This window comes from Amblyomma maculatum, chromosome 3, assembly GCF_055883805.1.
Source record: "Amblyomma maculatum isolate TAMU_Amacu chromosome 3, ASM5588380v1, whole genome shotgun sequence".
Classification (NCBI taxonomy): Eukaryota; Metazoa; Arthropoda; class Arachnida; order Ixodida; family Ixodidae; genus Amblyomma; species Amblyomma maculatum.
The window spans coordinates 39,425,091-39,448,624 of NC_139346.1; the positions used below are offsets into that span (position 1 = coordinate 39,425,091).

The 23,534-nt window shown below is 45.2% G+C and overlaps 1 protein-coding gene across 1 annotated transcript in view; it reads right to left on the reverse strand.

Annotated features, from left to right (window-relative positions):
- Window positions 1-23,534, reverse strand: part of LOC146194601 (uncharacterized) — a 159,597-nt gene that overhangs the window by 2,523 nt on the left and 133,540 nt on the right. Inside the window, exons 4-8 of the mRNA XM_084596595.1 lie at window positions 21,058-21,150; window positions 6,160-6,298; window positions 5,300-5,340; window positions 2,914-2,983; window positions 419-455 (exon numbers count right to left, since the gene is read on the reverse strand). Coding sequence (XP_084452721.1) covers window positions 419-455; window positions 2,914-2,983; window positions 5,300-5,340; window positions 6,160-6,298; window positions 21,058-21,150 — 380 coding nt within the window. The remainder of the gene's footprint in view (window positions 1-418; window positions 456-2,913; window positions 2,984-5,299; window positions 5,341-6,159; window positions 6,299-21,057; window positions 21,151-23,534) is intronic.

Below are 23,534 nucleotides of genomic sequence, written 5' to 3' on the forward strand. Positions count from 1 at the left end.
TCAACGTGCTGCATGCTTTGCAATAGGCATACAACACCAGCATTGAGAAAGTGCTCACACTTCTGCTTATCGTAGCCATCTGCCTCCATGCAGTTTAAATTTCACTCCCCAACTTGTCCAGTGAAACTTCGTGCTACAAATCAATGACTAATTTCCTACAATTAACCAATCATCTTTAATGACTTTAAAATATTTGCGCTGTGCTCTCGTCGCCAGCGTTCACTCCATAATAATATATTCTGAACGCAAAACTGCTGTCAAGAGCATGATTTCTGGCTCTTCGCCACCAGTGTGGTTAGCGTAATATTCGAACTCACACAATGCGGCACGCTTACGCATTTGCATGCTGTTACATTATGCACAATGTTATTCTGAAAAGTGTTAGAAATGTGTACAAGAATCGTTTGAGCTCACTCACTTGACAGAGTTCGCCCGGATACCGTACTGGGCAAATTCTGAAACAGAAATAGACGGCGTCGAATGTTAGACATGGGGGTTCTTTTTCGCAATTTTTTGAAGTTATGAGAGCTTATGACGTTACAAGACCCTGCGTTTCAAAGCCATAGTGAATTTCTCATAGCTCGCAATCACTTCCGGTTGAAAGTGTAGCATGCCTAATATACCTTAGTAAGAAAAGTAGTCAATATAGCTCAATGTGCTCCGCTCACTATTTCTCTACCACAACTCATAAACCATGTTGAAGAAAGGTGTATCTGAGCAAATTCAATGAGTTCTTCAGGCCCTGATGATAATACTACAGCACGGAGAGGATAGCAGGACAGACATTTCGGCTAGTTTGTGTAGGTTCATAGCAAATAACTCCGTAAACATAGCGAGAAAACAAAAAATCTGAAGGGAGGTTAGCCCAACTTCTGATGCCAAAACCCACATTGTAATGACTTCCAATGAATGACCATGTTTTTTGTATCCGAGAACTCCAGTTTTAGGAAACAGTGGAAAAGGCAAAATATTATATCCTGAAAACCTGCCAAGCCATCTATAGTGAACATTTTTCTCGTCTCGTCATAGCTCTAAATAGCTGTATAAATAATAACGGTATATCACAGATAGGCGCAATATTCAAAGGCATGTTTTACGGGTCACCCTTCTCGACTTCTTGTCAGAACTCCGTATGCAGTTTGAGGTTGGTGCTTTCAAACTCAATCTAACAAACCTGAAAATTGCATAATTATCCGCCGCATTTTACATTTTTGAATGTTTTTCCAGATCAACGTATGTTCTCCCCACCAACGCCCTTGTTTTGCTCCGTTTTATTATAAAGCATGCTTTCTTTATTTTAAACAATACATATTAGAATGACTGCAAAAAAAAAAAACCCACAAAACATATGTCAGAAGCACTAATTTTGTATTCAATTAGGACCAAAGCATTTATTCAGTGGAATGGGAAGAGAGTCATATGGGAGGAGAGTTGACACTGCCACTGCTTGACCATTGACACTGCTTTTTTCAATGTCTTGATGCTGTGGTTTTCTGGTACATATTACAGCGGATGATAAAGAAGGATGTCGAAATCACGTAATATAGTATTCGTTTTTGCCTTTAGGAAGAACTCTGATGTGCCTCATATTTTTTTTACGTTGATGGGGCTATTTAGCGTATGCAAATTCTGAATGATTCACCATCATGCTGAACCGCCACTATCATGGCAATCTTTATTCCGAGAGCAGTGCGCTTTGATGCGGAGAGATGCCCTCTAGAAGAGCCGCCTGGTTTGCTAGCGCATCTCGATGTTTGTGTGTGCCCCCCATACTTTTGACATTTGTTATGACGGGAAATCCCTAAGATTTAGAGGACATGCATTATACAGTCCAGTGATTGCAGGAATGAGCTTTTTAATACTGTTCTTCGGACGCTTTTTATATAATATACAGAAAAAAGGCCCAGCGTGGAGCAATAGTTTGCACATCGGCTAGAGTTCGTAGGGACTGTTGTCCGGTTCCTGGTTGAGACAACAGATATTTTTTTCAAACTTGCAGTGCGCTGGACCGTACACGGCACAATAAGCCAAGAAAGGTATTCGCCTTAAAAAACGACGATAGCTATGAGGTTTCGTGCGCGCTTTCCACAACTACGTCATGATGTCCAATTTCCTCCGGTGGTTTTTATTTTGGGAAGGTCAAATGTCATGATTTCCCAGTTATCTTGCACTTTCCCTATTTCCGTCAGGAAGTACTGCATTCCCTTTAAACATTTCTCAGAGTAAGAGCACAACAGCACTGAAAAAAAGGACCGTGAACCATTGAAGAAGTTTCGGGTTTATTTGCATTTGCCTCATTCAAGAAACTCAAGAATCCTGAAAAAAAATGTGATTTTATGTACCTGACGATGTTCAGCACCCCGCAAGATCTGTACTTTGTATGCTTGGTGGCATCGCGCAACGCATGACAATATTTGGGTGAGGCAACGGAAAAAGGGAACATTCTTAAAAGGGATACAGCAGTGTAGTTTTTGCGCACTTTGTGTTACTCTGAGAAAAGCCTTCAGATTGTCACTAGTTTATCCGGCGGATACGTCATGCCTAAATGATGGAGCTAATTGTTAAGCTCAACCTACACTATTTACACTTTCAAAGTCAAAATTATCGCCAATTTCTAAACGTGACATTTTAACTTCCCATTAGAAAAAGAGATAGTTGAGTGGAAATGAAGAAGTGAACAGGGAAAATCTTTACAAATAGTTCCAATATGCACTTACGTTTCATAGCCAGTCATACAGTGAGAGAATTTGCTTTACGCAAGTTCATAGGAGCTTGCTGTGAAGTCATGGGATGCATTAATATTTTCAGAACAATGGGGAAATATTTCCCGGCTCCCTATCCTGGTATTCAAGCAACACAAATCGTCGTAACGTTTAGCAAGAGAGACACACTCAGCTGCGTAAAGAAACTTACCAAGTGCGGCTGCTCGGGTGAGTTGATCCACACCGGCTTTGCTGATGCCTGACAGTGGAACCGACTGGTACTTTGGGAAACATAAAAGTGAATGAAGCGAAATGTGTTAGTGAATTTGGGCTAAAACCAGACGATGCGAAATGGCATAATTCGGAAAAGTTTCAGTTATGGCATCAAGGCTCCGACAGCATCAAATGCCCGCCTAAAGATGAACTCATTGAAAGACAGTTATAGTCAGTCTATGAAGCATCACGGGCTTTTATACTCATGGTTAATACAGCGCCTATAGTTTCACTTTTTCGTCCGTGTCGTCGTTCCGTACACGTGCCCTGTCAGATAGCAAAAGGTTATCCGAAAAAAAAGGTGTACAGCCTATTTGCCTTCGTTGGTTGCAATGTATGGGCACTGGCGTTCGTGCCATCGACTGAGCAGAGGTCTAAATGAGATGGAAGGGGTATCGATGGCCGCCACATGACGCTGACACTGTACGGCCAGAAACTGAAGCCTTCCGATCAATACGCTTCAAAGAACTGCCACGGCTGCTCAATGGAGGCGCACGTTCCACTGAGCAGCCGTAGAGCTACAAAGATTGAATGCCTGGCTGAGTGGCTAACAGACATCGCTTTTTCGGTGGAGTGGGGGCCCTAAATTTAGGGTCCTAAAATATGCATGTGCATAATGTTGTCGGCTCAGGAACTGTCGCAGTATGTCCAGCCTACAGACATCTACCCTGCTACCCACCCTCCACTTAAGGCCATCTTGTGAAACCGGAATCGGAGGGGAGGCAAGTGTAAAGTGTGACACAAACTACGTTTTCTCTAAGTGACATATCAGGCCAGTCATCGATAGCTACCTGCGGCTATTTGCTTTGGGCCAGTAGATTATCTGTGGTACTGTAAGTTGTACATAGTATCCCTAGTGTTCTATTTTGCTAATCATCCAGCAGAAGTAACTCATTGCATACCAATAGTAAGTCCTGTGTTTAACCTTGTCTGAGAGTGGTGCGCTATGGTGCAAAAGAACTCTAATGGTAGCCCATCTCGTATGTAAAACCTTATCAAGGCTTTTACACATTCTTCTGACTCCTGCACATATTTCTTCTGAGTCCCGACACCGGCGGCGAGAGCGATAAATCGTTCCATCATTGCTGATTGCAATAAGTATTTCAACGTCCGTTCGGCGCAGCCTATCAGCGACTATGCTAGTCTTATAGCTCCTCTATTTCGCGCTCAATAGCCCCGCATTAGGCAGTCACTTAGACACTCTGTTACTTATGAATATCTCGCATAATCTGCTTACTTTGTTGCTTGGAAGGTGTCCTTTCGGCCAGATAGATGACTACAATCATCATCATCATCATCAGCCTGACTATAGCCACTGCAGGGCGAAGGCCTCTCCCATATTTCTCTAATTAACCTGGTTCTGTGCTAGCTGCATCCTCTTGACCCCTGCGAACTTCTTAACCACATCCTCCCAACTAACTTTCTGCCGCCCCCTGCTACGCTTTCCTTCCCTTGGAGTCCAGTTTATTAAACTAAGCGACCATCGGTTATCCTCTCTTCGCACTACATGTCCTGCCCATGCCCATTTCTTCTTGATTTCCACTAGAATGTTAGTAATTTGAGTTATTTGTCTGACCCACTCTGCACGCTTCCTATCTCTTATTGTTACCCCTACCACTTTTCGTTCCATAGCCCTCTGCGTTGTCCTCAACTTAAAAACCCTCTTGGTTAGCCTCCACGTTTCAGCCCCATAGGTGAGTACAGGTAAGATGCAACTGTTGTACAATTTCCTCTTGAGCGATACCGGTAAGCTGCTAGTCGTAAACTGCGAGTGCTTGCCAAATGCGCTCCATCCCAATCGTATTCTTCTTGTTATTTCCTTTTCGTGGTCCGGATCTGCGGTTACTACCTGTCCTAAGTAGACATATTCGCCTACTACTTCCAGTACTTCGCTAGCTAATGTAAACTGCTGTTCCTTCCCGGGGCTGTTGAAGATTACCTTAGTCTTCTGCATATTGATTTTCAAGCCTACTTTTCTACTTATTCTGTCTACGTCATCAATGATTATTTGCAGTTCATCCCCCGAGTTGCTTAGCAAGACAATGTCATCAGCAAATTGCAGCTTACTGAGGTATTCTAGGTAAAATGTTTATTATATGCTTTATTATATACCTATTTACTACAAACACCCTCTATGACTTTAAAAATACGGGTGTAAATTTCATTCATATTCCGCACACATATATCACTCGGGTTTTGAAAAAGAACCTTCCGTATAGAACAGTTTTAAGCAGTTGGCATATTAATTCCGATCTTGAAATAAGTTTAATACCATGAACCCTGCTTGGAAACACAAAATCAGTATGCGTGTCTTCTTTACTTACTGGCTGCTTGGTGGACACGCTGGAGACGTAGACAATGCTTCCTGCAAAAATAATAACGGCGTGAAATACTTTTTTTCTAGATTGGAATGGCGACTGTTATCATGTAACAGGTCAAGCGCATGCTTACTACTGTAAGCACCTACAATAGAATTTTTAAAATAACTATATACCCTGTTCCACTTGACGTGCTTTCGCCATAAGCACGGTCTTTAGGGGAAGCTATTTAAATGCGTAATTGTTTTTCAATAGTTGATGCAGCGTGTAGTGTTATTGTGCGCAAATTTTCAGTAACTCTGTAGGTGAACTACCTAGAGAATTATGTTAAAGCAGCGATAGAAACACGGACAGATAGAAAGCGCTGTTTAAACATAATGCCCAGCCAACTCGCCCAGCAAGCCACTTTACCTAGAGAAGTGAGCCTTTCCAGGCTTGGAGACGCCATCGCCAGGTAAAAGGTACCGCCTTGTCAGAATTCGCGGTAACGTAACGAATATAAACAAACTGCAAGCATTTCAATCGTTAAGATTTCCATTAGACGTCCATCGCCAAATGCGCTACGGCTTTGACACCTCTATATTTATTTCCTTGCTATCACTATCTGAAATTTGACGGCATTAATTAAGCGTAGCTTTTGCTGCTTTTGTAAACCTGCTAATGTAGTGTTGACCTGGTTTGCAAAGGGCACGTGGTACGCTGCAATGATTATTAGCAGCGGGACATGAATTCGACCCCCCCTCCCCTTCCTACTTCTAATTCCCCATTTTTTCTTCTGAGTTTACGCAGGTATACTTTTTAACACGAAGGTACTTTGTCTCACATGGAACAGGTATACATAGAATGATAAAAATTTATGTCCTGACCTTTCGTTTTCTTTAGGTGTGGTAGGACCTCCTGTGTTATGTTGAAGGCAGACCGCAAGTTTGTGTTCATAACATCATCGAATTCTTCAAGCGGAATATTCCCGATAGGTCCGACTGTCGTCATCCCGGCATTGCTGACCTGAAAGAAAATGTTGCTGAAGCCAAGCGCTTAGCACAGCAAGTTCACAGCCCTCAGACACAATTACCATGTACCTTAAACATAGGAAGAGGGATGATCCGCTCATGAATTGACTTGGTTCCCACTCAGCGCAGCCAGGCTCTTGTATGTTATTTATTTATTTTTATTTATTTATTTATTTATTTATTTATTTATTTATTTATTTATTTATTTATTTGCAATACTGCCAGTCTCTAGTTGAGACCATAGCAGGAGGGCATTACATTCATAATATCGACAAAATGATGATGACAAGAATTAAAGCAGCTCTACAAAAATACAGTATTAGGCAATTCTTAAAGCACAAAAAACTGAAAATATGTTATCAAATTCGCACAAACAGCTCACATATAAAGAACACATACAAGTTCAAAAACGAAACAATGGGATAACAGGCTGTCGACTGCGTTAAACAAGCGAACGAAAAAAGAAAGCGAAATTTGTAACCGAATAATGTCAGCTTACACCGTGGCCTGTAGTATGGAACAACAACTTGAAAATGAATCAGCGTTAGTAACAGATGAATGCAGGCAATTCCATTCGCTTGTTGCCAACGGGAAGAAAGAATGTTTAAATGCATCACTGTGACATGAAAATTCGGTTAGCGTGAACGCGTGATGGTTTCTTAACTCTCGCTTATGTGATAATGAAACATACTGTGATAAGTCGATGTTAAAGGCGTTATGTAGTAGCTGATATAAAAATTTTAATCGCGCCAACTTTGCTCTTGCTGATAGCGCTTCGAGCCCGGATATTACGGCTAGTTCGGTTGGTGAATCTGTTCGCTTGTATTTGTTATGAATGAACCTTAGTGCTTTACGCTGTATTCTTTCAAGCCTCGAAATGTTAGTAAGAGACTGGGGAAACCAAACGGTGTTAGCATATTCTAGTACTGGTCTAATAAAAGTCTTATAAGCTAAAAGTTTTGTTTGTGCAGGAGCTAGGCGAATACATCTTCTAAGAAATAATAACTTGCGCATGCTGTAGCAGTGATGTTGCTAATGTGTTCGTTCCATCTAAAGTCTGAAGTCAGTGTGACACCTAAATATTTGTGTTTGTTAGCAAAAGTAAGTGGAATGTCATTCATTTTACACTCGAAATTAGAAGGCTGTTTTTTCCTGGTTACTGCCTTTGCTACGGATTTCTTTGTGTTGATTGACATCTGCCAGTTATTGCACCATTCAGCGATTTTTTCTAATGACCTGTTAAGAATGACATGATCTTCCTGGCTTCTTATTTCTCTGTATATTATGCAGTCGTCAGCAAAGAGTTTGATCTTATGCAGGAATGCAGGAATGCACACTAGGTCGCTAGGGGCTTGCGCGTGGATTGTTGTTTTACTCATGCGAATCCAGGTTTTTAGCTGCTACGAAACATGTACTATATATGAAGTGATATATAAGAACCGTAGATATGTTTGAGCATAACCTCCGTGATGTCGGTAAAATATCTTGGAGTGAGTGATCGGTAAAATAATGATATGAAGCGCTGCCTGGCTCAGCATTTTACTAGCCTTGCCCATATGCCCCCATCGCTAGCAGGTGTCATTATTTCTATCAAATTTGTTTTCCTGCGAATTTCCTTGGTGCTTTATGTTCTTAGTGGGTGTATATCAATACTAGTTATTCATGTTACACTTCTTTTCAGCATGCCAATGATTCTCTTTAAAAGCTGTTTCGATAACTTTCCGAAAGTAACTGCAAATTTTATCATAACTGGGTTTCTGCTGTTACCAAAACGAGCTTAATATGATTGCCCTTGTCCCGCTCGCTCGCCCCCCGTTGCAGCATTTGAACATTTTTTTTTCTCACGACGTATATTATTGTGTAGAAACGAGGCATGAACTGTAAATCGGCCAACTCTTACTGCATGCATTTATACATCTTTATACATCTCCCATACGAACTTAACTGTCATGGCTCCGCTGGACGAACTTTCCGAGCAATTTATTTTGGAACACTGAATAAAACAAGTCATTTATTTTTCTATTCGTTAAGATGTAAAGAGTGCGAGAGCCTTCGTGCTCGATAATGGTAGATATGAATAACTCATCAGTAGCGTTTCAAAATTGCCCACCTTTTATAATATGCGACAGCACTGACGCAGCGGCCAAGAAAAGAAAGTCATGTGCACCTTCTGCGTTTAGACCGAGCGAGGCGATGAGAAAAGTGACTCCAGCCATATTTAGGCGTTGCCACTAACCGCCCGCCGCGGTGGAGAACTCGGACAGACTGTGTTAGCCCTCTAGTACATACGCTGAACGCAGTGGCATGGGGGGGGAGGGGGCTTCGTCACAGTGTCCACTCGTTTGGGAAGCAGCGCACGCATCTAAGCGGCGTGGCTGGTTTTCGCTACTGTTTTGAGCTGTGTTTATCGGTGCTTTGCGCTGCCAGAGTGCATCACAAGGTGTGTGCTTTAGCTTGTGAGTTTCCACATTATGGCAGGTACCATGGACGAAAAATGTCTGTTACAACTAGCTTTTTGCGTCGCGTGCTTAGGACAAGCCATAGTGATTGTTGTGCAAGCTCACGTGGTGGCGTGGGCCGACGCCCGGCCTATGTATTTGGTGGCTGTGCTGTGCTGGCTTTTACTGTCGCACACATTACAAGTTCAGCTAGGTTCAGATACCGAAGAAACCGCAATAATGCGAGGGACCTCGTAGCTTTGGTAGCGTCGTGCCACCCGAGTTGACCGGATCAAGTGGCACTTTTTAAAGCTCCGTCGGTCCCTGCTCGCCTTGGACTGGGGCGCCGGGCTATCCCCAGAGAAGATAGGGTCCACCAGTGACCACATCTGCGCGAAGCAGTTCCCCAAGCATATGATGTCAAAAACAGTCTATGCTAAGTTCAACGGCACAGTACTCATAAATGCGTCCAAGGAGAAAACGGTGCTCTCGGCTAATACTGTGCCCAGTATTTTTCCCGAGTGTCCGAGATATCTGACTAAATAGACAAGTTCAAGAAAGCCTCCTGGAAACGAGAGTCTGCCGACGCATGAGCCAGGCAGGTGCTGTTGAATAAAAAAAATTATAAATTTTGGTGTTAAGCCACACGAGGGAATTAATGAACGCCGCAATGAAGGGATCAAAATTAGGCCACTTGGGATTCATTACTCCACACGGATACCTTTTGCATTGCTTCGCGGGAGCCGCAGCTGGTGCCAAGCGTTTGTTCTCCGGCTCACCTGTCGAGCTTCCTCATCACTAAGGTGTCGTCGGGCTTGAACGTCTTGAGGTTCATATCAGGAAATGAAGCAACAGAGCTGCTAATGGCGTTCTGGGTCCTCTGTTTTTATACAGATGAGACCACTTTTCGAAGAAGCATTTGCATAGACATGCAAGGTGTGGCATGCCATCGCAATTAGTCAGCTAATTTCCGTCGACGATCACGCGATCAATTTCCACCCACTGTAGATTTCAGTGCCGCAAAACGTGGTAGTATGGAAGTCAGAAGAATTGCCGATAACGTTTCTGACAATATGCAGATACATAATTGGCCAGACTCGAGAATTCTGAAGAGAGAATTTCTTGGTCCAAAAATATTGAGGTCAGCAATCGCTTTAACAGGCAACTTAAAATATTCTCAACTGACACCGGCTAATTGCAGGTCAGAGTCGTGCATTTTTCTTCTGTACGTGCACGTAGGAGAAGCTCAGGGGAATTCATGCGGTGATTTTCGCGTCGCGTATACTAATAGTGCACTCCACTAGTCACTAAAACATCGAAAATGCATGCTTGGTTTCCTTTTCGTATCAGCATTCACGTGTATAGCAGCGGTGGCGTACCGCCAAACTGCACAAACGGGCTGGTTCCATTTCGCACTGTGGAGGCAGCTTTTTCTGATACAAGTGAAATGCGGAAACTCTTTTGAAGTTTCACAGCACATTATTTATGATCCCCAAGCAGTCCCCAAGCACTGGGGACTGCTTGGGTCACCATGTAGGTCGGGGTTTCAGGAATTCCAAGAGGTTAAGATTTCCGCGGTAGCAGACTACCCACGGCCGAGAACTACGAAAGACATTCGGAAATTCTTGGAGCCAAAGGAATATTACAATCATTATATGCCTAACTATTCAGCTTTGGCACGCCCCCTAACCGATGCTCTAAGCAGGACAGAGCCGACAAATTTAGTCTGGGATGAACAAAAGAACGGCTACTTCTTAAATCTGAATGCTGTGCTGATTTGTCGTCCGGTATTGCGAGCTCCAGATTACGACCGAGAATTCACGGTCCAGTGTGATGCAAGTGATCGAGGGGTAGGTGTTGCTCTCTCCCAGAGGGACAACGACAGTAATGAGCATCCCGTGCTCTACCTGAGCAGCAAACTCAGTTCTAGAGAGATGGCTTCTTGCACGTCAGAGAAAGAGTGCGTTTGCATTGTATGGGCAATCCAGAAATTACAATGCTATCTTGGAGGGGCTAAAATTCCCCGTACAGACGGACCATTGTTCCCTGGCCTGCCTTCAAACTGCGACATCAAAGAACAGTCGCCTTCTGTGGTGGAGCTTCATTCTGCGGCAGTATAATTTTGACATAAAGTACAAGAACGGCAAGATAAATAGGAATGCGGATGCACTTAGCCGTTGTTTCTGAGCGGTCTGAGGTGCTCCTCACCATATATCAAAATTGCTACCCAGTCTATTTTGTGCGCAGGTGTGTGGGTGTGACTATGTAGAGTATCGCGCTTGATTTTGTAGGCATACGTAGGTCCTAAGCGTCTTGAGTGTGGGGTTTTCTTGGAAAATGATGGCAGTTCCTCTTTTGACCTGGCCTCTTCATACGGGAGCTGAGTGCTTGCTTGGACATGTAGCTGAATTTCAGAGACACCTCAAGCAGTCTGGCCTACGACAATCAGGACAACGCAAAAGGCGACAGCGAGCTTTGATTGTTAATGTGCAGGCCACAAAGTCGTCTTTTTATGCAGCAGCTGCGACTGCTGCCCTCTATGACTCTTCTGGCGAAGGAGGAGGCTATTGTGACCGTACAACTGCCAAGTCGGCGACGTTTCGTCTAACAAGGTGAAAACCCTAGTTCAATTGCGATAACAATGGCGGAAGCTTCTTTTGCCTCCTACATCATCCCCTATCACGCCTTATCAGTGTAAGGTGTTAAATTATTGGGGACACTTCAGCTCAACTTTTAAAGGCCCACTGTCCACCCTCCGGTCGACAATATTTTCTTCCCCGGTGACTGTGAGACTTCGCCCCCAGAACGCAAGGCCGCAAAATGTTTTTGAAAAGAGTAACTAATGCCGCAGTTACAGCCACCGCAATCACCCGATTCTGTCGTGTTTCCCTCCTTCTGTTCCCTCGCAAAGGTTTTTCCCTCTCCTGCTCAGTCGTCTAGCCTCCGCAAGACGAATTCTCCTTCCTCCTCCGCGTTTGCGGGAGGTGGGGCGTGGCACTCTGCGTGCGCAAAAAAAAAAAAAAAAAAAAAGCGGGCGAGGGAGCGCGCGCCGCTGGAGTCAGTCCGGCTGCGGCGAGAGAAAAGCGTGCAGCTAGCGGTAGACACCCATCCTTCAACCTCAAACAGCGAGACAGACCAATGGACGTCGTTCTCGACAAATACGTCATAGCTTCGGCTCGACGGGCCAGCGCTGGGAACGGAGAAGCTGGCTTCCCGAAGGTGAGCATGAGGGAGCTTTGATTTGTATTTTCGTTGCTTTGTGGCGCCCGTGTCACTGTAGCATTTTGTTCAGACTATCTCCGGTACCTGATCAAAGCACTGGGCCCCTTCGCTTAAAAGGTCCTTCCCTGGACAATGGCCCTTTAAGAGCATGACGTTAGAGCGTAAGCTACAAGCCCACATATAAATGAGACGGGTTCAATACTACTGAACTGAATGTGGAGCGAAAGCATTAGCTGCCGGTGACCGAGCGTTGTTGTTCTTCTTCTCGGCTGTTCAAGGTCAAATGTGGCCCTTCTCGGGAGGACGCGACGAGCCAAAACCTGGCGCAGTATTGATATCGCAAAAAAATAGAAAGAACCGGCGTCCCGTGAGAAATGGCCAGAGATGTTTTCCCACGCTTCGTTCGACTGTTGAACCTTCACGTCGAGGGGCGCCCATTTTCGGCTAGGGACGATCGGTGTGACCGGTCCGCAGACGGTCGGGAGAAGAAAAGAGCCTGGGGATTAGGGCAATTAGAGGCCACCACCAGTGGCTGCAGGAAAGAGTTCAAAGCCCGACGATGCTGGGAGCAGTCTTCGTGGCACCACTCGTATACGTGTGCTGCTGAGACAAAAACACACTTTCACCATCATGGCGGATCTTTACAGAAAAAGCTGAATTTGTTACTTCCTCGCCGTTCCCGCGCTCTGCACAGGTCACCACGCCCACTGAAACAATATTTGACCAGTCAGTGCATGAGACCATCAATTCAGTGATGTGTTCCATTGGTTACCGATATCTGAGGGATGTTCCTTGGAATTTATTGGTCGGTGTACTCAAAGAGGGGCTGGACATAAGAGGATTTAAGGGCGATGCAGAGCACGAATTGGCGCTTTGAGCCCTGGGTAAACGGCTCATCCAGACGCTTCTCTCCATGAACTAATAATCCTTGCCGTCTTGCGGTTCTTACCATTTCCCGTCATGTAAATACGTTTTCTTGAAGAACAATTAAACCTAATTATTTTCGTTTTACCCATTTCGAAGCTTCAATCCTTCCTTCAACCGAAGTCTCCGCACGCTGCCAAGTGAAGGAAGGGTCGAGATAGCCCTAGCGTCACGACAGTACCTATAAATACCTGTATTGAATGTTAGTGCCTATAAATAGCCTGTTTATTTCCTTATTCTTAAAAAGGCCCTATTATGACGCCCAGAAATAGAGGATAGTAAAGATGAGGATAATAAAGAGCGCCTCGTACTGGGGCTCCCAATGGGACACCCTCTCCTCTGCTGGTTAGTTAATCTCAGGCACTTGTGCGGCTACCTTGCACGCTGGACCCTGCGGTTGCAAGAGTATGACTTCACAGTTAAATACAAAACTGGTAGTAATGCCGCTAACACAGACTGTCGTTCCCGCCTGCCCCTTCCTACGATGGCGTCAGACGCCGATTATTTCGAGAATTGCATCCTGTCTGCATCACCGGCTTTTCCGGGCATCCCCACATTCAAGGTGCTCCTAATGCGCTGGAGAATCACGAACGCCTGTTTATGACGCCGTCGTAACACCAACGGGGAAAAATGCATGCAGGAAAGAAGCTCTACAGTGTCGCGGCTATCAGACAGATCATAGCCTGGGTCGCTTTGGGACGTTAAACCCCACAAACCAAACCAAACCACGTTCATTGAAGAACAGCAAAACGATCCCACTTTGGAGCCTCTCTTCGCAGCCGCTCAAGTTCGATCAGGTGCACACCAATGTTATGTGCGTGATTGCTTACTCTGGAAGCAAACCTAGGAGCCCCCGCTTCCTGCTGGTTGTTTCGTAGACCGTATACAGTCCTATGTTACAGGCAATGCATGACCAGCCAAGTTCCGTGCAACATGAAACGGCGAAAGCACTCCACCGCGCCCAGGAGCAGTTCTATTGACCAAAAATGCGAGCAACTACTAATCGGTACGTCGCCAACTGCACCCTGTGTCAGCGCTACAAACGTCCCAGAATTGTGGCAGTGGGGCAGCTTCACCCCGCCAAATTATTTCGCAAATCATTGCCTGGAATACGGTGCTCACCCCCTGAGCAAAAAATACCGAAATAACATTTTTCTAGTTTTTTTTTTTAATCTTTATCGATGCAGCGTGTAGAATTTAACTGAATCGACTAAATGGCACCTCGTCCCGGCAAGTCAACACAGGTATCAATCATCCGAGTACTACTTACAACAAAGATGCAGCTTGCTCAGTTTTAATGCTTGTAACTAATTCCTTATTTTTCCAGCCTACTGATCCATCTGAAGTATTTTATACGCTTGTGGCACCAAATAACAGTCCTAGCTCTGACACTGAGGGTCTCACAATTAATCCAATTAGGTTGTTGTCGATCTTCTTGCGCCTCAGGTATCGCACATTTTCAACCTATCAATATCATCCAGTGTATTTCCAAATAGCATAAAGCAGGCGAAAGTTATTGTTCTTCACAAAGGTTTCAAAGCATGAAATGAGCAATTACCGCCCGGTGTTGATTCTTCCTATATTCATAAAGCTACTGGAAAACATTTTGCTTAAGCGTCTAGCACCCTTCTCTAACAGACACTCCCTTATCGATGACGCTCAGTTTGGTTTCCACCCGGGCTTGTCAACCGGGTCTGCTTTACTGAAACAAAAAGAATTTTAAACAATATAGAAGACAAGCTACTAAGTTTAGGTATATTTATTGGTTTTAGTAAAGCTTTTGACTCCATTAATCATAATTTCTAGAAGATAAGCTGTGCAGATACGGAGTCAGAGAAAATGCATTACAGCCTATTGCATCATACCTCAATAAACGGAAACAGTGCGTTAGCATTAAGGCTTATGCTCCTTCTTTGAAGATTTTAATTGTGGTGATCCTCAGGGAAGTATATTAGGCTCTTTTCTGCCTAACATATATATATATATATATATATATATATATATATATATATATATATATATATATATATATATATTTATATATATATATATATATAGATATAGATATATATTAATGGCATTGCAAAAATTACAGACATGGCGAAACTTATAATTTACGCCGATGACGCTAGCCTGTTTCTTTCTAGCAGATCTTCAAATGAAGTACTGGCTACTGGAAATGCAATATTAGAAAAGTTGCTACCTTAGTCCAATCTTTACTCCCTACACGTGAACACCAAAAAATTCAAAGCAATACTTTTTCGTCCTGTAAACCGTATAACAGCCACACCTCTGTCGCTAATCCTCGGAGTCAATAACATTGAAGTCGTCAAGAAGCATAAAATTCTAGGAGTAATTTTTGATGAGCATCTTAAGTGGTCTGACCACATTCAACACATTCCGCATAGTTTATCAAAAACTGTACGTGTGCTGTGTGGATGTCATGATGTGCTGCCAATAGAAATGAAGAAAATCATATACCATAAATTATCTACAGACTACCTAGTACATACACCACTCTTATTTGTTCTACATAATATTCCACCAGTGAACAAAATGCTACAATATTGACACATGCCATTCGTAGAAGACGACGGAGAATTGACCGGCGATTGAGAAAAGGCGGCAAAGTGAGACTGCTCTATCGAGTGCTGACTTGACTGATTGTCGGTGTTTCTCGGTGCCAGAGTGCCTTCTGCCTAACGTTACGTTACAAGTCAGGTGGAGGCAGTGCCTGGTATCGATTCCAGTCCTGCATAACTAATCTGTCACTACGGAGCGTACCCCGGTACATCAGCGTCTCGGCCGCCACCCACGTGGAGAGCCCCCTGATTTCGGACCCCTTCCGGCTGCTACCAGGACGACGCAGCCTCAGACTGCCGTAGAAGCTGCCGCAATGACATCTGAGAGCAGGCTTCCTACGTATATCCTGTGTCATCAACCGCGAACACCTCCGTCTTTTTTTGGCGACGTGTTGGAGGACGCCGAGAACTGGCTTGAGACCTATGAGCGAGTCGCTCGTTACAACGGGTGGACCGATGATCGTAAGCTACACAACGTGTACTTCGCTCTTGAAGAGTGTGCACGGACTTGGTTTGAAACCCATGAGGCTTCTTTTCCATCCTAAGAAGCCTTCTGTCGTGACTTGAATGCCACTTTTCCTAGCGCCGACCGTCAGGAGCGACCAGAAGCTACGCTACACTCGCGCAGTCAGCGCCAGAGCGAGAGCGTGCGTATGTTCTTTGACGACATGACGCGCCTTTTCTAGCATGCAGACCCGCAAATGCCGAAAGACGCTGGGCCACCTGATGCGGGGCGTTAAGCAAGAACTTTTCACGGGATTGGTGCGCAGTCCACCGCGCACTGTGGCGGAGTTTCTCAGCGAGGCTTCCACCATGGAGACAACGCTGCAATACCGAGCCCGTCAATACAACCATGACGTGAACAGCATTGGGTCCGAGGCACTGGCTATGCATGTCGGCAGCGACATGGACCCATTACGCAACCTCATTTGTTCTGTCGTGCGAGAGAAGCTGAAAGCCCTCCGCATGCCATCCAACACCGCATCTTTTCCTCCACTGGCTTAAATCGTCCGGAACGAGGTGCGTCTGGCATCTGAGCAAGTGCCTGACGTTCCCATCCATTTCGACGCGAGACCTACATACGCGTCCGTCCTATGCAAAGCTCCTCCCACGCTCGACCATGGTATCAATGCCGCAGCTCGAGCAATGAAGCCGTAGCGTCCTCGCATGGGGGGCCTCGCATGGAGCCGAATGGAGCCTCAGTGCCCTCTGCCAACCTACCAGCGACCGCGCAAAAATCAAATATGGCGGACTCGGGACCGTCGGCCCCTCTGCTATCATTGCGGTGAAGCAGGTCACCTCTACCGGACGGGCCCGTACCGTCGCGTCGACATGCGGGGTTTTTCGCCGGACGATCCCTGCCCTCGGTATGGCGAACGGCCTGCTGAGATCGCAACCTTGCTCTGCGACAGTATCCCAACACGTCCGATTACCAAGAGCGTCAGTCTACGTCCCCGACAAGTTACAGTTAGCCAAGTCCCAACTATTCCCGACGTCGTTCTCCCAGCCCTCGCCGGGAAAAGTAATACCAGCGGCCTTAGGAGGCAGGGTCGCTCATGTCGGAAAATGTGACGATCTTCCGTCGTCATCAGCCCGATCCGACGAGATTTCGCTTGGAACAGGTCGCGACAACATCCGACATACTACCTCCGATTTGTACGCAACTACTGATGGAGTGGATGTCAACGCGTTACTCGACACCGGTGCCGATTATTCAATAATGAGTCATGGTTTCGCCCGAGAAATGAAGAAAGTTTTGACGCATTGGGTCAGACCCGAAAATTCGCACAGCGGGAAGACACTTGATTGCCCCTGCAGGTAAGTTCACAGCGCTAGTTGGCATCCGTGGTTTTGTGTACGTCGGAGAATTCGTCGTACTTCCTAAGTGTTCGAAAGACTTGATTCTTGGCCTAGACTTTCTGCAGGCCAACGGCGCTGTCATTGACCTGAAAGAAGCGCGTGTGACCTTTTCCACGAAACGGGCCGTGGCGCGCATTGAACACGAGGATCTGGGACTGAACGTTTTGCGTATAGTTGACGATGACGTGAGGGTGCCAGCACGGTATAGTGTGCTGGTTCTTGTGAGGCATGAATAATTTCACGATTACGAGGGCATCGCGTATTGGCACCTCCCGATACTACTCGAGAAGGAATTAGCCGTTGCTCGGGGACTCGTCCAGTTCCAGAACGGTTGTGCTACTGTCCTCCTGACAAATTTTGCTAAGGAGATGCACCACCTCGGCAAGAACACGGTTGTTGCCTTCCTTCACGATGTTACTGCCTAGCCTCATTTATCTACCGCCGGTGCCAACCCTCAAGAAGAGGCCGCACCTTGTCATGCTCTTCAAGCCGTTGCAATTACTCAGACACGACGCCCGATCAGAGGAATCTTCTCTCGGCTCTTCTGACAGGTTTCGCAGACTGCTTCGCTACGGGCTGCAAGGTCGGTCGTACTTCTCTCGCCAAGCATCGCATCGCCACAGATGAGTCCACGTTACCGGTATACCAGTGCCCGTACCGGGTTTGTCCTAAGGAACGTAACGTGAAGCCATTAAAACGCAAGTGGATGAAATGCTTGCGGACGACGTGATCCAGCCTTCAACAAGCCCATGGGCGTCGCCAGTGGTCCTTGTCAAAACGAAAGATTGCGCATTGAGATTCTGTGTCGATTACCCAAAGCTAAATAATTTGACCGAAAAGGGAGTCTATCTGCTCCCAAGGATTGACGATGCCTTCTATCGACTCATCATCATCATCATCATCATCAGCCTGATTATACCCACTGCAGGGCGAAGGCCTCTCCCATATTTCTCCACTTAACCCGGTTCTGTGCTAGCTGCATCCACTTGACCCCTGCGAACTTCTTAATCTCATCCGCCCACCTAACTTTCTGCCGCCCCCTGCTAGGCTTTCCTTCCCTTGGAATCCAGTTTGTTACCCTCAGCGACCATCGGTTATCCTCTCTTCGCACTACATGTCCTGCCCATGTCCATTTCTTCTTCTTAATTTCCACTAGAATGTCGGTAACTTGAGTTATTTCTCTGACCCACACTGCACGCTTTCTATCTCTTAATGCTACCCCTACCATTTTTCGTTCCATAGCCCTCTGGGTTGTCCTCAACTTAAGTAGAACTCTCTTGGTTAGCCTCCACGTTTCAGCCCCATAGGTGAGTACAGGCAAGATGCAACTGTTGTATACTTTCCTCTTGAGCGATACCGGTAAGCTGCTAGTCATAATCTGCGAGTGCTTGCCAAATGCGCTCCATCCCAATCTTATTCTTCTTGTTATTTCCTTTTCATGGTCCGGATCTGCGGTTACTACCTGTCCTAAGTAGACATATTCGCCTACTACTTCCAGTATTTCGCTACCTAATGTAAACTGCTGTTCCTTCCCGAGGCTGTTGAACATTACCTTAGTCTTCTGCATATTGATTTTCAAGCCTACCTTTCTACTTTTTCTGTCTAGGTCATCAATCATTATTTGCAGTTCATCCCCCGAGTTGCTTAGTAAGGCAATGTCATCAGCAAATCGCAGATTACTGAGGTATTCTCCATCTACCCTTATCCCTAACTGCTCCCATTCCAAGTCTCTGAATACTTCCTCTAAACAAGCTGTGAATAGTACTGGGGAGATTGTGTCTCCTTGCCTAACACCTTTCTTAATGGGAATTTTGTTACTTTCTTTATGCAGAACTATGGTTGCTGTGCAGCCACTATATATACCTTCCAGCACTTTCACGTACGGCTCGTCTACCCCCTGATTTCGCAATGCCTGCATCACCGCCGAGGTTTCAACTGAGTCAAATGCTTTTTCGTAATCAATGAATGCTATGTATAAGGGCTGGTTATATTCCGAGCATTTTTCTATCACCTGATTGATGGTATGCATATGATCGATAGTAGAGTAGCGTTTCCGAAACCCTGCTTGATCCTTTGCTTGATTGCAGTCTAAGGTTGTCCTGATTCTATTAGTAACTACCTTAGTAAATACCTTATACGTAACAGACAGTAAGCTGATTGGTCTGTAATTTTTAAGGTCCTTAGAGTCCCCTTTCTTGTGAATGAGGATAATGCTTGCGTTCTTCCATGGTTCCGGTACCGTCGATGACACCAGGCACTGCGTATACAGGGTGGCTAGTTTTTCTAGCACGATATCCCCCCCCCCCCCCCGTCCTTCAGCAAATCTATAGTTATCTGATCCTCTCCAGCTATCTGATCCTCTCGATCGACTACGCGACCCCAGATACTCCTCCTCATTAGACTTCAAACGCGGATACTGGCTAGTCGAGATGGATCAGACACCGATGGCCTAACCTCGCTGCGTCCTCGGCCAACGAGGGAATCTACCTGACGCAAGGCAGACACTGTCCTTCGTCTACCTGGACGACCCTGCTGACTGTGCTCGTGCATGCCTTCGATCGACTACGCGACGCCAAGTACTTCTCCTCATTAGACTTCAAAAAGGATACTGGCACATCGAGATGGATCAGAGAGACGGATGGCCTATAGGAGATAAAGGTGCTTCCGTTTGGTTTTTGCGCTGCTCCGGCCACGTTCCAACGTATGATGGACACGGTTTTATCAGGTCTGAAATGGCAGTCGTGCTTGCTGTACTTTGATGATGTTACTTTCTCGCCTACTTTCGAGCAAGACCTGGACCGGTTGCACATTGTGTTTCCAGCCCTCAAAGGCGCTCAATTAACGATCAAGCCTGAGAAATGCCACTTCGCTTTCAAGCAACTACGCTTTCTCGGCCATGTTGTTAGTGCACAGGGCGTCCTCCCAGATCCCGACAAGACTACCGCAGTGTCAAGTTTTCCACGCCCCACAGTCAAAAAGGCACATCGGCGATTTCTGGATCTTTGTTCTTACTACCGATGCTTCATCCAAGATTTTTCCAAGATAGCTGAACCGCTGACAGCGCTAATAACAACATCTACCACAACCACAACACATCTAGAGTCGCTGTGAACGGGCCTTTTAACTGCAACACAGTGACGTTGTGCAGTAAACACCGCCGTCTTCATTAATTACTATCTGGGCCATTCCCTCGTTTAACCTGAGTAAATGCCCCTACACATAAGCGATCTGGGCGAGTGCGCGTGAGATGTGTTGCAACAGAGGCAGCAACGCTCAGGTTAAGCATTTCCTCCAGTTCAGGTTCTGCAGTACTCTCAAAGGTTTTGTTTTTATACAAAGCCTCCACAACTTTTAAAAGCTCACAAAATGTGACGTTGGACTATTTGACCATGACATATATTGTCTGACGCAACCGCGGGGTGGTTGCCTAAAAAGCCTTTTTAAGCAATGTACAAAGACAGGTATCGCAATTTCTTGAATCAAGCTGTTCTTCAAGCCACACAAGTATCCCATCATGTCCTTCAATGCATGACTTTCGGCCTCTTCGTTTGAAGTAACCAGTCGGTTCCCCCAAAACATTCAGATAGTGTGCTATAGTTATATAGAGCACAAAGCGGTCTACCTTGTAATAAACGAAGCTTTTAGTTCGAGAAGCAGAAAAATACCGACTGAAAAGTTGAAAAGCGACAAAAAACAGGGTCGTCTGCTTGCACTTGATTTCAACTCACCAGGATGTCGATCTGACCGAAGTGTTCGGCCGTTTTCTTCACAATCTGTGCCACATCTTCAGGACGGCGGATGTCACCAGTAACAACCAGAACCTGAAGAACACAAAGAGAACAAAACGATAGGACGGAGATGATGTATGGACGTTTTCTAGCTGGTGATCATCGGGAGATGCAGTGCGCCCCAGGGTTATCTGCAGATTATTAACGAGCCCAGCTTAACGAATTGAGACCCAGGAAGCAAGCGCGAAGACAGAGGAAGGGGCTTTTTGGCAGTGCATTTCGGTAGACTTCAGGTATGTTTTTTATGATAACTGTTGTTTGCATGAAAGATGTCGTTAATATTATGGTGAGACATAAATTACAGCACTGCAGACGCATGATCAAAAAGGGAAAACAATGTTTTAAAATAAAGACGTCATTAGTGAACCGAAAATGTATCAAAACGCAGACGGAGACAACTTCACATTATATGGCCGGTTGAACCACGTCCTCATTATGCCGTCTTCAAATTAAGGGGAAACCTGCGGCTTTGGTTCGCACTTACAGATTGGCCTGAATCGTCATATCATTTCAACAGCTAAGAACGCGGAATGTTGCCTACAAATCAGTGGAAAGAAACCCGCTGCGGGCAATTAGGTCCCGATGAAAGACGTTTTTGCTTGAGATGACTTCATGTGAACCATCTTGGAACTTGTAGATTAAATAACTTCTACAATGGGGAAACTTTTGGTACTAATTGTTCTTTACAACGGATTCATGCCGACTGATTCTGCCAGCAAAGCGTATTCATGCGACGTCAATTCCCCGCCACAGCTTGTTGACAAATTAATCGTACAATGTCAAGCACATTTCGGGCTTCGATCTAGAACGACGAATTAGAAATGAGAAGATCCGTCAGACTCTGCAGCACTATATGAAAAGCGAATTGGCAGACACATGTTCAGCATAAATGACATAGAGGTGGGCTGTTCTTTAATACCGGCGTTTATTTTTTCTTCCTGGACGCAGACAATGCGAGCGGCGTCGCCATTGCCAATCTGTACAAACTATATTGAGAAAAACGAGGAAAACTAATTTTTTTTAGCCAGCCGGTAGACATCGAAATAGGTCTACGATGTCCTAAGCGACAGTGTCGGTGGCATTGTCAACGTGGTCGCTGAGGGGGTTCCGATTTCTGTGGCGCATCAACAGAACGTAAACACCCATGATGTAACAATTCATTTAATTCAAAGGGATAGCACCTACGAGATGCACATATTGTTAGTTCCAAAACACGTTTAGGGTTTCTGGGCCTGTATATATTCGACACAACTATAAGCGTTCCTGGTAGTTACGCAGAAAAAGCTAGCAACATCCAACTGGACAAAACATCTGCAACCCCAGTATGAGTATACGGGAACCAGATGGCAAGATACTCGCGCCAAGTTGAAAATAATCAACTATTGTACTCTTCAATCAGTTGGTTTGCTGAAGACAAAAAACAATTGGCAAGAAAGGCAAATTAACAGCAAATTCACAAACGCGTCATCGATAAAAATTGCACCCTATCCTCACAAGGCAAGGCAAAATGCGAAAGGCTGCGATGTGTAAAACGCAGTGTGGTTGTAAGTGTTATCGCTCCCTAATGAGGCAAAGAAAGCAGGAAAAATGGCAAAATTCATTGGTGGCACGAGAAATCATTGGTGAATCATTTTTATTCCAAATCGGAGGGGATGGAGGGAAACTAAGTATCAAAGCTGATAATTTTGTATTTGAGTTAAAGCAGAATGAATACAGGTTTGGTTTCAATGTATCATCCTATTTCTGTCCTTGAATATTCAAGCTGACACGCACGTGCCATATATGAGGCAGATGGCGAATTACGGAAGCTTTTGTGGAAATATTAAAGAATAAACAACCCTGATGTATGTGCACCCAGTGTAAGCAAACACGTGCATGGTGCGTTCAGTTCGAACGAGCGTCAAAAAACAACATTGTTTGTTTCCTCTGCTCCAGCGAAAACATCCCGAGAACGCCATGCGCTTTATTTTTCTATACGCATCCGTAAAGTATTCGTGCTTTTGTTTATTTGTGTGGGTGTGTTTTAGCTAACAACACTGTCATAACTTACGAGTCAAATGAATTCAAATTAATTTTTAAAAGTACTCCTACAACGTAGGGGCACCGCGCTAAAATAAAGAACTATTAAGCAATCAAAATGAGAGTCACTTTGTCTCGCAAGCCAGTAGTATTACACGCATATCCCATAGTCATACTACATTACCACTGCCTTTGCCATGGCTATACGTCAACAAACTCTGCAAACTGGTTGCCCAAGATGCAACACAGCCAAATTTCTCGCACGTGCGTCGTTCTTCCAATCCATGGTGTAAACCCATTTCAGGCAGCTGGGTTTTAAATCACCACCAAACACCTGCAGCACATATGCGGTTCGTGTCATTCGAAACGCATAACTAAAGCGTATCCGAAAAAGCAAG